The 16,543-nt window shown below is 38.1% G+C and overlaps 1 protein-coding gene across 1 annotated transcript in view; it reads right to left on the reverse strand.

The window, feature by feature from the left end:
• lrch2 (leucine-rich repeats and calponin homology (CH) domain containing 2) overlaps positions 1-16,543 on the reverse strand; it is a 56,498-nt gene that overhangs the window by 10,944 nt on the left and 29,011 nt on the right. The window contains exons 13-18 of the mRNA XM_041801066.1: positions 15,194-15,256; positions 10,814-10,862; positions 9,862-10,002; positions 8,266-8,316; positions 8,098-8,161; positions 2,471-2,583 (exon numbers count right to left, since the gene is read on the reverse strand). Of these exons, the coding sequence (XP_041657000.1) occupies positions 2,471-2,583; positions 8,098-8,161; positions 8,266-8,316; positions 9,862-10,002; positions 10,814-10,862; positions 15,194-15,256 (481 nt within the window). The remainder of the gene's footprint in view (positions 1-2,470; positions 2,584-8,097; positions 8,162-8,265; positions 8,317-9,861; positions 10,003-10,813; positions 10,863-15,193; positions 15,257-16,543) is intronic.

The following is a 16,543-nucleotide window of genomic DNA, read 5'->3' on the forward strand; positions in this document are numbered from 1 at the left end:
TTGACTCTGTAACTCCAGAATATTCAACTTGGCTTGTATTTAAACCGTTTCTGTGTAGCTTTCACTGTTTTACTAGAAAAGAAATCTTCTCCCAAGCCATAGTTGTCTTGCAGACTGAAAAAGATTGCCCTCCAGAATTTTCCTCTATTTTGCTGCATTCATTTTACCCTCTACTTTCTCAAGCCTTCCAGGGCCGGCTGCAGAGAAGCATCCCCACTGTGAGGCTGCCACCACCCAGCCTCACAGTGGGGATGGTGTGTTTGTGGTGAAGTGCAGAGATTGGTTTTTGCCAAACATAGCGTCTTGTCCGATGGACAAAAGGAAACCATTTTGGTCTCATCAGACCAAAGAACTTTCATCCACTTGACCACGGAGTTTCCCACGTTTTTAGTCGAGATTAAATCTGAGTTTTCTTCAATAGTGGCTTTCTCTTTGCCACTCTCCCATTCTCCAAGCTTTAGCTGGTGAAGAATCCGAGCAACAGTTTTTGTATACTGAGTCTCTTCCATCTCAGCTGCTGAAGCTTATAACTCCTTCAGAGTAGTCATAGGTGTCTTGGTGGCCTCTCTCTTTTGTCTCCTTCTCAGTTTATGAGGATGGCCTGTTCTAGGCAGATTTACATATGTGCCATAATCCTTCCATTTCTTGATGATGGATTCAACTAGTCTGGGGATGTTCAGTGCCTTGGAAAGTTTTTTGTATCCATCCTCTGACTTGTACTTTTCAATAGTATTTTTACTGAGTTGCTGGAAGTGTTATTTTGTTTTCATGGTGTAATTGTAGCTAGAAATACTCTGTAACCAGTGACTTGACTTTCCAGAAACTTCCCGGACCCCAGGTTGAGAACTAATGCCTTAGAGACTTCCTTTGATATGATACAATAACAGCCTCAATGACGGTATGATGATGGTATTGATGGTATTAAAAGTGTGTCTTGAAAAATTACTTACCACCAAATAACCTTCAACTGTGCAGTTGAAAGGATAGATAATAATGATAGACACCAGAAGAATTTTAAAAAGTGTCATTACAGTCACATTTAAACTACCTACTTGACATCTGATACCTCATTTAATACACCAGAAGCTGTCACCATTTTAATAACAAACAACAAACGAGAATGGCCATCTGAGGTGGCAGACCCACACCTAAGCAGCGCAACCAAGGAACTTAAGCTCCCATTGATTAGTATGGTGTTCAAAATTTCGAAGTCCGAGAAAAACTGAACGGGTGCGCGGATCATCACCAAAATCTAATCGATTCTTCCCTGTCACTATCCCAATATTCCCTAAAAGTTTGGTGAAGATCCGACTTTCCGTTCTTGAGTTATCTTGTACACATACAAACAAAGAAACAAAGATAAGGAACCATTTACCTAACTCCCGGCCGATTTCATCGGTGTGGGTAATCATAAGAAGACTTGGCAGCTATATTTCTATCAGTGTTGCATTATTAGAAGCAATAAAACCAGCCACTTAAATATCGCACCCTATGGAAATGTCAGTTTAAATATTGTGACTGTTTAAACAAAGGCAGAGGTCAACTATTGATGACTTATCGGGAACTTTAAGAGTTGATGTGTAGGGTTGAGATATAACCTTGCAAAGCAGATGGATAAGCCTGTTTCTTTGTTTTTCACTGGCGAATCCATCTTGCAAAGCTCCCGTCTGAACCGTTTGGGCCTGGTTAGAAAATGACAAGACCAATGAGCAACGAGGCGAAGTACTTCCAGGCGCGGCGGAGTCATAACGTAAGCAAGAAAAAACAAGAGGCTGGTGCAATTATGGAGGAAGAGCTTAGCATGGGTGCTGCTAAAGCGCCAGTTTTATCAGAACTTGACGACATTTCTTCATTAAAGGACGAACAAAGAAAAGCAGTGAGTTGTTTTCTTTTCAAAACGACAAAAGTCGAGTACTTACATGTCTATAGTTGGTATGGTTCGCGTTAACCCTTGGCAGCTGTGCAAGCGCAGCATTATAGTGGCTACGTCATGTGTTTTTTTGCTCTAATTGGCCCGTAGAGATGTGACAGAATGTTCATCCAATCACACTCCAAGCTTCTTTCAAAGCCTCTGCCTTTTCCCAAACATTTCCCGTTGAAGGATGGATGTGTGAATACATCCATCTGGCTTGGTAGGTTAGTTGAGATAGGGGAGAAGTTAGAAATGGGAATCAGCCTATGTTTAGCTCCACATAAGATGATTTATAACTGTGTCTGAATGACTCTTAAGACTCAAATATACAACCATCATGTGTGTTTCTTATGAAGAGAGCTAGTCGACAAAAAATGCAGTATGACTCATTTTATAAGAAACCACTCATGAAAGTGTTCCTTGGATATGTGACGTAGGTGTCACCTTCCCCCTTTAGAGGTAAAAACACTTTATCAGAAGCAGGATCTGGCAGGCTTCAGCCACTGTTGGTGACTAAGTGCTTTGTGAGAGGCATGAACAGGCTTTGGGTTTTCTGACCTGCCGTAACAGTCCTATCTGCTCCATCTCCTCCCTCAAGTGCTCCATCTTCCTCCTCATAGTAAAACTGGGGTCTGTGGAGTTGTATTCCTGCCTGTTTCCTCTGGTGAAGGCTGGAGAATGAAGCACAAAGAGAACAGTTCTCAGTTCCAAGTAACACAAGGGGACATTCAATAAAAAATAAACAGTCTAACCCGGTGGGTCTAACAGGCCGTTTCCAGGCCAGCTTTCCTCTTTTCCGGGGTAGACTGCCAAATAAAATGTAATCCAAAACAGTCGACAACTTAAGACCCATGTCTGATGATATCCTGAAAAGATGTATCTCTGTTATCAGGACAAAAAAACCATGAAGAAACTGCTGCATTGAAACAGAGCTGCATTGTGAAACAAATATTATGTTTATGATTGCACAGATAAGAATTTCCCACAAACCTACGTAAACATTTTCTTTTTTAAAGATTTATTTTTGGCCTTTTTTAGATAGGACAGTGGATAGAGTTGGAAACAGGGAGGAGAGCGGGGAGAGACATGCAGGAAATAGTGCCACGGGCCGGATTTGAACCCGGGTCGCCTGCGTATATGGCGTGCGCCTTAACCACTCGACCACCGGCGTGCCCGTAAACATTTTCTTCTTTAGAAATGTTTTATTGTGATTGCAGCTCACTGATTTCCCCTCTTTTATTTCTGATAACTTGGCATGTATTTAAAGACCACCAACATTTTTCACAAATCCGCTCTTGGATACACTGTAAAATACCTTTTTAAAGAGAGAGACATTTCAGCTCTCTCTTTCAGACTCGCCTTTGTATCACAATTTGACTTTTTCAGTCGATCAGTCTTCATCTTTCCAAAACTTTGCATTTATAAATAAATAAATGAAATAAATAACAAAAATATATCTTTATGGAATTAAGTTAAAATTTCCAGTTTTTTAAACATGCATTTTCTCCTATCTCCAGGGGTGGGATGTAACTAATTACATTTACTCAAATTACTTAAACTGAGTAGTTTTTTGTGAACTTGTACTTTGTCAGTACATTTTAAAATCAGTACTTTTACCTTTTCTTTAGTAAATTTTAACAAGAAAATTGTGCTTTTTCTTGAGTACAATACTGTTGCACTTTTACCATTTCTGTTGACTACACAGTAGCATGTAGAGAGAGAATGATTCCACATCCCATCCCAAAACAGCTGTAGTTTAAAGTTAAAACTGAAGTGTTGTTCTCTGGGTTAAACATTTCGGAGTTGATTTCATCTCCCAAAGTGTCATTTTAACTTAGTTCTGAGTGAAATGACAGTGTTGATCCAACTCTGTCGATTGAGCTAAGCTCTGCACACTATGATTTCAAATCTGGGGTGATGTGTGGGTTCAATTCCCCATCATGCACTCGGGAAGAGAGTTTAGATGTGTTTAGTTGTGTTTGGATGTTGCCTGTTGTACAGTCACCCCTGCTTGGGGTTGTTCTGCTTGTGGTTCTGGTGCATTGTGGGTATTTTTTAATCTTTTAGGCATATTTGCACCATGAGTGAAGTTATCCACTGAGTTTGAACTCCTGCCTGTGACTATAGGTGCTCCTTAAGGATGCATAGAGCATATTCTTCATGCATTGCATACAGTAACAACAAAAGTTACTTCAGCTCTGTCTCCATATTGTAAAATATTCAACACTTAACAACAAATAAAATGTTTAGTTTGACCTGAGTACCCAGGTAGCTTTTGAGCTTGGTTCTATGTGGGATCTGAATGGTGAATTTCACTTCCTGAAAAAGCTGTAGTTGGTGGATGAAGCAATGTTAGACAGATGGGTCGGAAGCAGCAGGCTGTTGGTGTTCATAACTGACACAGGGAATGTGGCTCGGCACTGTTGTGTTGAAAGAAGCAGGAACATCCCTGAAAACGTGGTCGCACATGCAGAACAAAACCTGTATGTACCTCTCAGGTTTAATGGTGCCTTCACAGATGTGCATGCCACCCATGCCATGGGCACTATTACACCCCTATAACATCACAGATGCTGGCTTTTGAATTTTGTCTTGAAACAACCCAGATGGTCCTTTTCCTTTTTAACCAGTAGGACAAGATCTAGGACTAATTGAAATATGGACTCATCTGACCACAGCAAACTTTTGCACTTTAGGTCAGTCCTTATGAGATGAGATCAGGCCCATAGAAGTACAGTACAGTGCATACTTTATATGCAAAAAAATGCATGTAGAATCTCAACCTTTTAGAGCAACATCTACTTTTTCAGGACAAGCTGAGCTATCAGAATATGTGTGCTGCAAGATGTCAGATAAATTTATCAATAGTTATACGACCAGAAGACATAACTGAAATTGAATCTCATAGACTTTGATACAAATTATACCCAGAGCAACACTGGCCAAGCCTTTTCACATCGACATGTATTTTCTACAGGCCTTAGGAAAAATAAATATTTTGTAAAAAGAATTCACATGTGGTATTCAAGTGTATTAAAGGTGCATGAATCCCATGCCAGGAGCGCCAATGTCTTCTTTTCATTATTTTGGCCAGAGAGGACTATTTTTGTCTTTCCTTTCCAAAGTGGCAGATAACCATCTTATCTCTTGCTGGCTGGCCCTGATTGATCACTACTGCCAACTAAACAATCGAAGAAGAAATTGGAGCACTGCGGCTAGCCGACAGGCTAACTGGAAGTTGTCTTTTAGTCACAGTGTTAAAATGGAGGACTGATGGCAACACTGTGTATTCATTGCCAAAATTAAATAGTCATAATATTGTGGATTTAGCCATGTGGATTTGTAGCATTAAAGCTCTACATAAACACAGTGTTTTGCACCTGAATCAAAAATGTTCAGGATGGCATATTAACTCCAGGAGCTATCTGTAGATCTGCAAAAAAGGTACGCTTCCAATCACAATTTACTTCATAGAGATCTGTCTTACACTTCAAGAGATACTGGAAACAACACGTGATACAACTTGGGACGGTTCACGATCCAGCGGGGTTCGGAGGGTAACCTTACATCTATAGATTCAGTGACACACCGTGTTCTTGGACAATGGTTTTCTAAAGCGGGTTCTCCCTCCGGGTGGGGAGGGTGTCTTTGCCCCAAGTGAAGGAGTTCAAGTACTTCGGGGTCTTGTTCATGACTGAGGGTAGAGGGGACTGTGAGATAAAAAGTGGATCGGTGCAGCATCTGCGGTATTGCAGATGTTGTACTGCACCGTCATGGTGAAGAGGGAGCTGGATCCCGAAGTAGAGCTACTGTTCCTTTGTGTCGAAAGGAGCCAGTTGAGGTGGTTTGGGCATCTAATCAGGATGCCTCCTGGTTGCCTCCCTGTGAGGTCTTCTGGGCATGTCCAACTGGAAGGGGACCCCAGGGCAGACCGAGAACTCGCTGGAGCGATTATATATCTCATCTGGCCTGGGAATGCCTTGGAATCCCCAAGGAGGAGCTGGAAGAAAGATGTCTGGGTCGACTTGCTTAGCCTGCTGCGACTGCGACACAGCCCTGGATAAGTGGAAGAAAATGGATGGATGGATGGATGGATGGGTGGATGGATAGAACCTTGCACTACTGTTGATGTTGATTGTGGATTACTGAGCCTTTCTTTAGTGCTCCTTTAATACCCAATGCTATCACATTTCACCATTTAACCTGCATACCTGTGGAAGGTTTCACATTCCAAGTCTTCTCTTGCCCCATCCCAACTTTTCTGGAATGTGTTGCAGGCATCAAACTCAGAATGTTTGTATAAATAAGTGTATCATTTAAAACATTAAATGCCTTTTCTTTCTTCTCAGAGTATCAGGTTTTTAGAAGTAGCCATAACTCAATAACAATTAAAAAAACATTTTAATGGTTTCTTAGTAGTGAAAGAAAATTTACGAGTGCCCCTTAGTTAACATCATTTGGAGAAGACAAGAAGCTTTCAGCTTTATTGTTCCTTGTCCTAGAGTCCCACAGCATTGATTGAAAACAGAGCAACAGTTCCTCAGAAACCATCCCTACTTCCAGAGAAGGCTGCCAGGACACTCCTCAAAAATATTTTGGCTCCAGCTGAAGAGGAAAGTGTTCACATCGTATCAGATATGAGCCTTAGGTGAAATGCTGCACTGGCTCAGTCATTTCTTTTCATACTAAGTATGATGCACAGTCTCCACAATCTGTAACTAGATAATGAAAACATCAGGTAAAGAAACATTATTTTTCCCCAGGGATAGAGAAAATGCATGAGGAACAAAAATGATTTTAATACAATTTCGAAATCTGTTTGCTATGCAAACTCCTTTTTTTATTTAGTTATTGTTGCTGATGATCATCATTATCTCTATCTATCTGATTTAGTTAAACAGGGTAAAAGACACACCTGGTAATATTCACGTAGCTGCATTTTTCTTGTTGTAGTAACAGCCTGGATGTCATCTGATGCAGTTGGAAGCTGAGTCAAACCACAGGATTGATTTCTAATCTCTGCCAATTTTTCAGTCAGCATAGGTGATATCAAAACATTTGGATGTCATGGACATGAACATATTCTATTGTTTTGGCCAGATTCATACTGTCAGCTGTATTAATTTCAACAAGTTGAAGACATGCAGAGAGGCTGTATCTACTTGCATGCTGTGCAGTACATCCTGGTACATGTAGGCGGTGTGGGTGAGGCTTTGTAAACAAGGGAACTTAGCTTTTTCAATGAAATTAACAAACACTTAAGAATATTTGTTCTACTTTTACTACATATGACAGTTGATTTACACTCAGAAAACCCCTAAAAAGTTGAAAAGAGCTAAAACTTCAGGAAATGCACTGATTGGATGCATTAAATGTGATTTGGATGACTTGGACACAAGCATGTCTGGCTGTAGATCTTGTTGCAGACATATTTGACTCATTGAAAAAGTCACTAAACCTGCCTACCATTACGCTCCATACTGATCTTAAAATTGCATCTGGACTTTTGCTACAGAACTGTCATTCTTTTCTTTTGCTGTCACTTTTATGCCTTTGATTGATTACAGGGATGTTTTATATATTCATGCATCATCCCAATGCCTTAAATCTTTAGACAGTTTTTACCATGTGGCACTGAGGTTAATTACCATCTGAGGGAGCTGGTCTCCTTAAATTGCTTTAAAATTAGATTAAAGGTTTTGAAGGACAAACATCAGGCAGTGGATGTTTAGACTGTTCACTTGCTGCTTTGTGGCTCAGATTATTTGTTTGATTTGTGTTTGTAGTGTTTTTATATCTGACGTTTCTTGTCTGTATCTGTGTTGAATATGCTGCTGCTTGTCTTGGCCAAGACACTCTTGTAAACGAAATTCTTAATCTCAATCAAGTTTTCCTGGTTAAATGAATTGAAATTAAATTAGATTAAAATATAAGCGATTATGGCCAATTTTGGCTAATATTTGCTGGTTTCAGTTGTTATCTCATGACCTTTTTAATGGAACATGTTCAACTTGTAATGTTTTTTTATACCTGCTTTCAAATACACTTTATGTATTTAGCCAAACATAGACAATAACCCTTTGTCTGTCTTTTTATAACCGTAGCATCATGACTAGTAAAAAGGAATAACGCTGAGCCAAATCATCAAAATATAAGCAGCTGTAAAGCAAGCGCCTGTGCATTACCTGATCTAGGCTTCAGTCCAAACACTGTCAGGGTGGTGCTGAAATCACTGCTGCGTAAGCCCTCCTGAAGAAAACAAGAACGCCACAACAATCAGAGGCATTGTCAGATAACAGAGATGTTCTTAGTTGATAAGACGTGATTTTTATCAGGATGTTTATGACACAGACCTCGCAGTCGTCATTCCCGCCGGAGTTTTTCCGAGCACTCTGACACTTGTACTGAGAAAAGGGAGAACAAACACACCTGTCATGATTTGTTCTGCTTCTGTTTAAATCATGGTTGTAACTTAACAGTTAAGCATGGGAAATTCGAGAGGATCAAGGAACTATAGTTAAAAATCAATACTCGCTATTCTTTCTGTGACATTTGCATTGGATGATTGTTCCCAGTTTGTGTATTTACAATGCCAATGAAAAGTATTCACCCTTTGATGTTTAACACTTTTGTTGATTTTGTGACTCAATCATGGTCAATATAATTTGGCTTTTTTACTGGCAAAAAATGTCTATAATGCCAAAATTTAAAACGGATTTATACAAAGTGATGTCAATTAAATAAAAACATGTAATGTAAAATTAGTGACTGCATAATTATTCACCCCCTTATAGTCAGTATTTAGTAGATGCACCTTTGGCTGCAATCACAGCACTGTCTGTGTGGATAGGTCTCAATCAGGCTTGCACATCTGGACACTGCAATTTTACTCCATTCTTCCTCATTTCTGTGTAGCTTTTTCCATAAGCTGAAGGTCATTGTCTTGCAGGAAAATAAATCTTCTCACAAGCTGTTCTCTTGCAGACTGAATCAGATTGTCCACTAGGATTTTCCTACATTTTACTGCATTCATTTTACCCTCTGCCTTCACAAGCCTTCCAGGGCTGGCTGCTGAGAAGCATCCCCACAGCATGATGCTGCCACCACCATGCTTCACAGTGGGGATGGTGTGTTTGTGGTGATGTGCAGTGTTTAGTTTACGGCAAACATAGCATCTTTTTTGGTGGCCAAAAAAAGGCCATTTTGGTCTCACAAGACCAAAGAACTTTCTTCCATTTGACCGTGGAGTCTCCCACATGCTTTTTGGTGATTTCTAGTCCAGATTTGAGTTTTCTTCAACAGTGGCTTTCTCTTTGCCACTCCCCCATAAAGCTCTGACTGGTGAAGAACCACGTAAACAGTTGATTTATGCAGAGGTTTTTGTCAAAAAGCGAAATTATTTGACCATGACCGATTTATAAAATCAATAAAAGGGGGTGAGTACTTTTTAAAAGGCAATGTATCTGCCCTTAACAAACAAACCAGAAATAAATACATTTTCAAGTAAAAGAATAGCTTTAATAAAAACATAAATATTCCATCTGCAATAATGATATTCGGAATGAAAATCATGTGCTCCAGATTCTAAGATACCTGCCTCTACAAACTTTTGACCCCAAAACAGAGGAGGAGAAAGGAATTTTTGGCTCCCAAAAGATTGATAAACCTGTATGGCATAATTTTATAGGACAGTGCACCAACAGACCTTTCAACCTCATAAACAACCACACCTCATAAAAGTGTGGCCACAATGAGTCTGTGGATTGCTCCAAAATAAGAATAACAATTCAGTGATGTGAGCACCAACATTTAAAATGAAAAAACATGTTCACACCCGAGCATAATTAGAAAGTGTTTTTCAGTGGGTGAGACTTTGTCCTCAGGCAACTTCTGTGTGTTCTGCAGAATGAAAAAGAAAAGCTGTTTTTATGGCAGAGGCATGTGCACACCTTGAGATAGTCTTTTCTCAGGTACTTGTTCCTCCTGCGATCCTCATTCTGGTTAAGAACTGGTGGGACCTCAGGCCACTTTGGTTCTGAATCGGAGAGATCTGACTTCAGGCTTCCATCAAAGGAGCAGGAGGATGAGGGCTGTAAAATCAGACAGATGAACATTAATCATTGAGTGAAGGAGAAAACACCAGATGGAGGTTTAAAGGTGTACACAGCATGTAGAAATTTTACACAGCAATGCCTACATTACATAAAAAAAAAAAAAAACTCCTATGTTATATTTGCTTTTAGTTGAGTTCTTATATTGGCTCTAATTTTTCCAACAGTTTTCAAAAGCCAGAGAAATTCATAATTTTAATGATTGTTACAAAAAGTGACTTAATTTGGTGGTTGTCATTATGGGACCATTGTGACTTGTTTATGGTTGATGTAGAAATGATGGACGCTACGAGTAAAACAGCTACATAATGCAGTGAAAGCTGCTACTGGTAGCTGCTCTCCGGTTGCTTTATCCCATTAAGCTTTGTGCTGCTTACTTGTGATGGACCATGCCCATGATTATTCTCTGATACTGGCTGCAGGTTCATCTGATTTAGAGCCCCTCTTACAGCATAATTTACATGCTGTGCATGTATATTTATGGAAAATGTTTAACTAATTAATAATGATTGGTTCTGATCCCCAGAGGTATGTTGAACTCCTTTTTTAATTATGTGATTTTTTTTTTTTTATCATGTGACAGTAATACCATATACCGCTGGACAATTTGGCTATGGATTATCATGCTCCAGTGACATTTCAAGATGAGGGACTGCTAACAGCCATCTTAAAACTTTAATCTCAGCCAGACAAAATCATTTCAAAGGAGTGATGAAAGAAACACTGGAATCTGCAATCAAAGATACTGGTATTGATTACAATCATTGCACTGAATTAAAACGTGTCTTACCTGTCCACTCAGCACTGACGCTCCACTGCTTCCTTCATCCAGAGAAGCACTAAAACAAAGATGAAAATGTTGTTATTCTTATTATTACATTAAAATAACATTACATACAGCATGCACAACTGCTGTTTCATATCATAGTCCTAAATGTCTCCTTAGGGCCTCTTTTAGGTTCAAATGTAACCTGCAACATACAGCCTTTGTCTTTTATTTTGTCAAACCTGACTGAATGAGCTGCAGCACTACTCTGAGTGGTTTGTCTGAAATGTTTAAGATCAGGATTCTTGAAAAATTCCAATCAAACTGAGATGAACACAACCTTCTGCTTTTGAAGGAGTATCTGTGGCCGCAGATACGTTCCCATCATGCTGCATAAAGAGACAGGGAAAAGTCTTTTGTGCTGTCTGCCATTAGCCCTTTACATAATCAGTATGCTATTAATGAATGCTTAGCCTTTAAAAATCAGGCATACCAACACCAGCCATATCAAACATAATTCTAACATCTGTTAGGATTTTCTTTGTCTGTTGATTTTGGCATCCCCATGGCTTAAGCAGTGCCTCGTATCTCTATTCATCTAATCCAGAACCTTTGCAAATAGTGTCTTGTGGTGGAAATTCTGATCCAGTTGTCTCTTGTTAGTTGAGTATATCTCACACTATAAATCTTGTGGAATGTCATCAAAGAAGGATTTTGGCAGCTTGCCTCGTCTATTACCTCCCCTGCAGCTCAGTCTACTGGCTCTAAAAGCTACTATATCGTAATATTTGTTTTCTTTAATGGTTTCTTTTGCTTCTGTAAGACATAAGGAGGCATCAGTGTTATTTTGATTCTGTTTCGGGCTAAACAAAACACATTCACTAGAGCTTTGACTTAAAAAACATCGGATGAATAAACAGCTCACTGTAAAATAATGAAATTGCACATACGAAACCCAGTAGACAGCTAAATGCCAAAATGTGTAAGAGTTTGTTTTGAGATCTACATGCTGATACTGTGACATTTAAGGCATTTTAGTTGTAGGAAAACACATTCTTAGTAGTTTTCCTTGGTTTATATATATTTCATTTACTGTATGAGAGTAGTGTGTTTAGGAATTAAAAAGCTACCAGTTTTAATGATAACCAAGATAAAACCTTTTTACTGCACTTTAATATCTCAGTAAATATTGTCAAGACAGTGTAGTTGTTAGGATGAGTTATTTGGTTGGTTTTTTTCAGCAATATAAAATAGATATAACAGGCGGAAAATGTCCTTTCAATGCATTTTAATGATTTGATCTCCTTTGCTATGAAATATGTAATGTGGCTGAATGAATGCAGATGTGTGCATGCATGCTCGTGTGTAGATGATTGACTGATTCTGTTTCCGTTGTTGTTGTTTACCTGCCAAGGGACTGCAGATGGAAGTTAGCTAGCAAGGTAAGTCTGGTACAAAGCATCTTTTTTCTTTTTGAGACTGATGTAATTTTGTACATTGCCCCTGACACAAATAAACTTAATAATAAACTAAAGCTTATACCACTCCTGTTAAAAACATACTGTAATTTTCTCTTCCCACCAAATAATAGAAAATTATCACTAGTAATACTGAGACCCGAGCTTTTATTGTAATGCATTTTTAGTTTGGGATCAGCAGAACCAGATAAGTTTAAAGGCTCAGTCTTGTCTTTAATCGAGAATTACAGTGCTTAACAAATTTATTAAACCACCTGTCATATTTGTCTCAAAGACCATCCAGCATCATCAAGTGCTTTAATGCGGACTCTTTCATTTTCAGTCAGCTCTCCACGTTTTACCATTTTTAACAGGAATGAGGAATCTCACACTGAATTCACCCAAATTTGAGCCGGCTCACTGGGCTTCTCTGAGAAGTCAGAAATTAATCAAGCATAACATTAAACCACTAAAACTCATTTTTCTGTTCAGGAATGCAAGTGTATAACTATAATTTGACATATTAGTCAAGAAATATCAATGTGCTTTACTATTTTTTCAGTTTTTTTGTAAATCAGTAAATTTGATAATTCATGGATAACAATAATAATTATATTTTAGCATTAAAAATATAATCTGGGTTATACAGCTTCTACATATTGGTGTATTAACCATTGCAGAAACATAAAAAAATTATTTTGGTAATTACCAATGCTGTTAATTTAGGGCAGCTGTGGCATAAACCTTACTTTGGTTAGGGTTAGGGTGGTCTAATAAATTTGTCATGCACTGTATTTTTCACCAAAAATGATGTCCTAATCTCCTCTAGGTCATATCTATGCAGGAAATACAGCCCAGACTTTAGAGAATATGTTTGGTCAGTTGTTGGGGGACTTAAGTCAGTAAAAAAGTTGAGTCATCTTTCTTGGACCAAAAAGACTTGTTAAGACTGGCAAGCATGAACAAAATTTCCACTAAAAGTTCAGAATTTTTCTTTCCAAATTTCACACAAATTCCCTTGAAATCTTCTTAAAAATTTCATTAAATTTCTGTGAAAGTTCCTGAAAATATCTTTAAAATATCCCCAAGAAAGTACCCCAAAATTTCTACATATATTTCCCAATTGTTTCATCGGAAATGTATTATAAAGCCAAAACATTCCAATAACAATTTCCCCAAAGGTTCCATGTAAATCATGAAAATTTTCAAGGAACTTTCCCTGAGCTTACATAAAATACCCCCTAAATATTCTTATCAAATTCCTAAAAAAAGGAAAATGCATCCCCTTCCATTCCATGAAAATAGAGGGTAAATTCCCCCAAACTCCCAAAACAAATTTCTAGACACTTTCTGAAGATTTAAAGAAATTACCCCCCAAATTCCCCAAATGTAATAAAATGTAACAAATTTCCAAGAAATATGTAAAGATTTTAAATCAAATCCCCACAAAAATGATATGAAATTCCCAAAAATGACATATATTTTTCTCAGATTTCTTTGAAAATGCCTGAAAATGTCCATATGCCTTAAACATCCAAACGAATTTCCCAAATTCCCATGATATGCCAAAAAATGAAGTCAAAGTATGTTTCAAAAATTCCATGAAAAGGAGGGTCAAACTCCCCATATACATTTCCAGAAATTTCTTTGAAAATTTCAAAGACACCCCCACCCTAATTCCAGATCAATTCCTTAATTCTAAAAATTAATTTAACAAGTTTCCAAGAAATAGCCTGACATTGCACATCAAATGCCCACAAAAATTGTTATCAAATTCTCCAACATGTCCAATATATCTCGGGTTTTCTTGAAAATTCCTGGAAATTTCCGAACACCCCCAAATTACCACAACAAATTTCGCAAATTTTCATTAAAATGTCAGAAAATGTCACAGCAAGTTATCCCAACAATTCCAATGAAACTCTACAAAATTTGCAAATAAAACAAATTTCAATAAAGATAATTAAAAATTTCTCAGCTAATACCTCAAAATAAAAATTCCTTAAATTTCATAGCAAATATTCTCAACATTTCAAGAAAATTACTTTAATTTCAATTGGCACGCTTTACATTTATAGTTACTGTATTACTATGTTGTAGGAAAGCCTGAATGTAATGTCCCCATATGCACTTGCAGATTCTCATTTGCTACGTTTTTGTTTTTACTTTTATTATGTTAATATTTTAATGTTTTTACAAATATAGTGCAGCTAATTATATTTGTGTTTTCTGATATAAAACTTCATGTAATGATTTGAAATGACGCATCAGTAAAGTATAGACACTTCCAAATTACAGCAATACCATGATAACACTGATAACGGTGATATTTTAGGTCACTGCAGACATGATATGACATTTTTAAGCTGTTATATCTCTAAGTGTGTTCCCTGTATTTCCCTTTATTATCTTCTCTTCCTTTTTATATTTCAGACCAAAACAATACACACAAGACATAAACACAGTACAAGTACTACTAGAAGCATTGCAATGCACAAACAAGTCACAAAGAAAAATAAACAGAGACAAAAACAATCATCGGGGTCATTATCCTTCTAGACTTGGCATCAACGTACTCTGTTTCAGTCTCATATTTTCTGTCTGTTTGCAATAATTCCTTCTAACTTAAAACAGTCTCTAAGAAAAAAGAACATTTGAGACTTCCTCAAATTCCTTTTCTTTCACTTCAAAAATAAATCTCCTAACCCATAAAACAGCTCTATTTAAAACATTTGGACATACACTTTTTCATTCATAAGAGGCATCATATCTTCAGTCTTTTCTTACTGACTCCATCTTTTCATGTGTTTTTACTGGCTCTTATGTGTTCTATACTTGTAAGTGTTTTTATGACATTGTTCCTATGTGCTTTACGTTTTATGAATCTACTTGGATTGGATAATTTTAGCATAAAAGAGTTGCTGTCATGTTTGAGTTCTGTACAAACCTGCGAGCCGTCTGAGGCGGGGGCCTTGGTTTGCTGCTGGAGCTTCCCGAGTGACTTAAGAACCTGCAGACGGAAACACATGCAGGTGTGGTTACAGACCTGTGTGAGAACAATCACTACTATGTGGCGATGACTAACCACAGTGATTCATAGCCTATGTTGCGTGCAGGTTTACCATCATCTACGGTAAAACTTTGCTGGCAGGGCTTCATCAACTTTTACTAGGAATTTTACCAATTGAGAAACAAAGAGCAATTTATCAACACAGCGGATTGTGTATTTACAAGAGTCTCTAGGCTGGGCAATGACAAACACAGCAGCAGATACTGAAATGAGGACTAAATATGCTTCTGACTTGGAAATATTTTTACAAATTACAGCATGGACAAAGTCTCATGTTCATTCATAAAAGACAAAAACTCCTATGTAGAATGGGAATATATACAGTGCCTATAAAATTATTCACCCCCCTGGATATTTAACCCTTTTATTGACTTTATAAATCAATTATCTATACATTGTCTATACCATTTATCCCATTTGTGGTCGCAGGGGGCTGAAGCCTATCCCAGCTGTCATCCACGCATACAAGGGGAGAACATGCAAACTCCACACAGAAAGGCCCTGATCAGGAAGCAAACTATGAAGCTTCTTGCTGTGAGGCAACAGCACCTTCAGCTTTTTGGTGAAAAAAAACTCTTTATTGTGAAAGTAAAGACAAATATGTAAGATAAAATATATGACTGCATAAATATTCACCCCCTTTAAGTCAGTATTTCGTAGATGCACTTTTGGCTGTAATCACCACAGGTCTTAGTCAGGCTTGCACACTTCTTTTGGATTTTGGTCTGTGCTTTGACTCGGCCACTCCAAAATATCAACCTTGTTCTCTTAAAACCATATCTGTGTATCTTTCGCTGTATGCTTTGGGTCATTGTGTTGCTAAAAAATCTTTTCCAAGCCTTATTTCTCTTGCAGACTGTCCTTCATGATTTTCCCGGATTTTGCAGAATTCATTTTACCCTTTACCTTTGCCAGCCTTGGAAGGCTGGCTGCTGAGAAGCATCCCCACAGCAGGATGCTGCCTCCACCATGCTTTACAGTGAGGATTATGTGTTTGAGCAGATGCACGCAGTGTTTGGTATCCACCAATCATAATGTCTTGTCCGATTGCCAAAAAGCACCATTTTGGTCTAATCAGACCAAAAGACCAAAATGGTGCTTCCCACCTTTTGGTGAACTCTAGCTGAGATTTAGTGACCTTTCTTCAACCGTCACTTTCTCTTTGCCACTCTATCATAAGGCTTTGGCTGGCTGGCGATTGTCATATGCAGAGTCTCTCCCATCTCA

The sequence above is a fragment of the Cheilinus undulatus genome, linkage group 12, assembly GCF_018320785.1.
Source record: "Cheilinus undulatus linkage group 12, ASM1832078v1, whole genome shotgun sequence".
NCBI classification, from domain to species: Eukaryota; Metazoa; Chordata; class Actinopteri; order Labriformes; family Labridae; genus Cheilinus; species Cheilinus undulatus.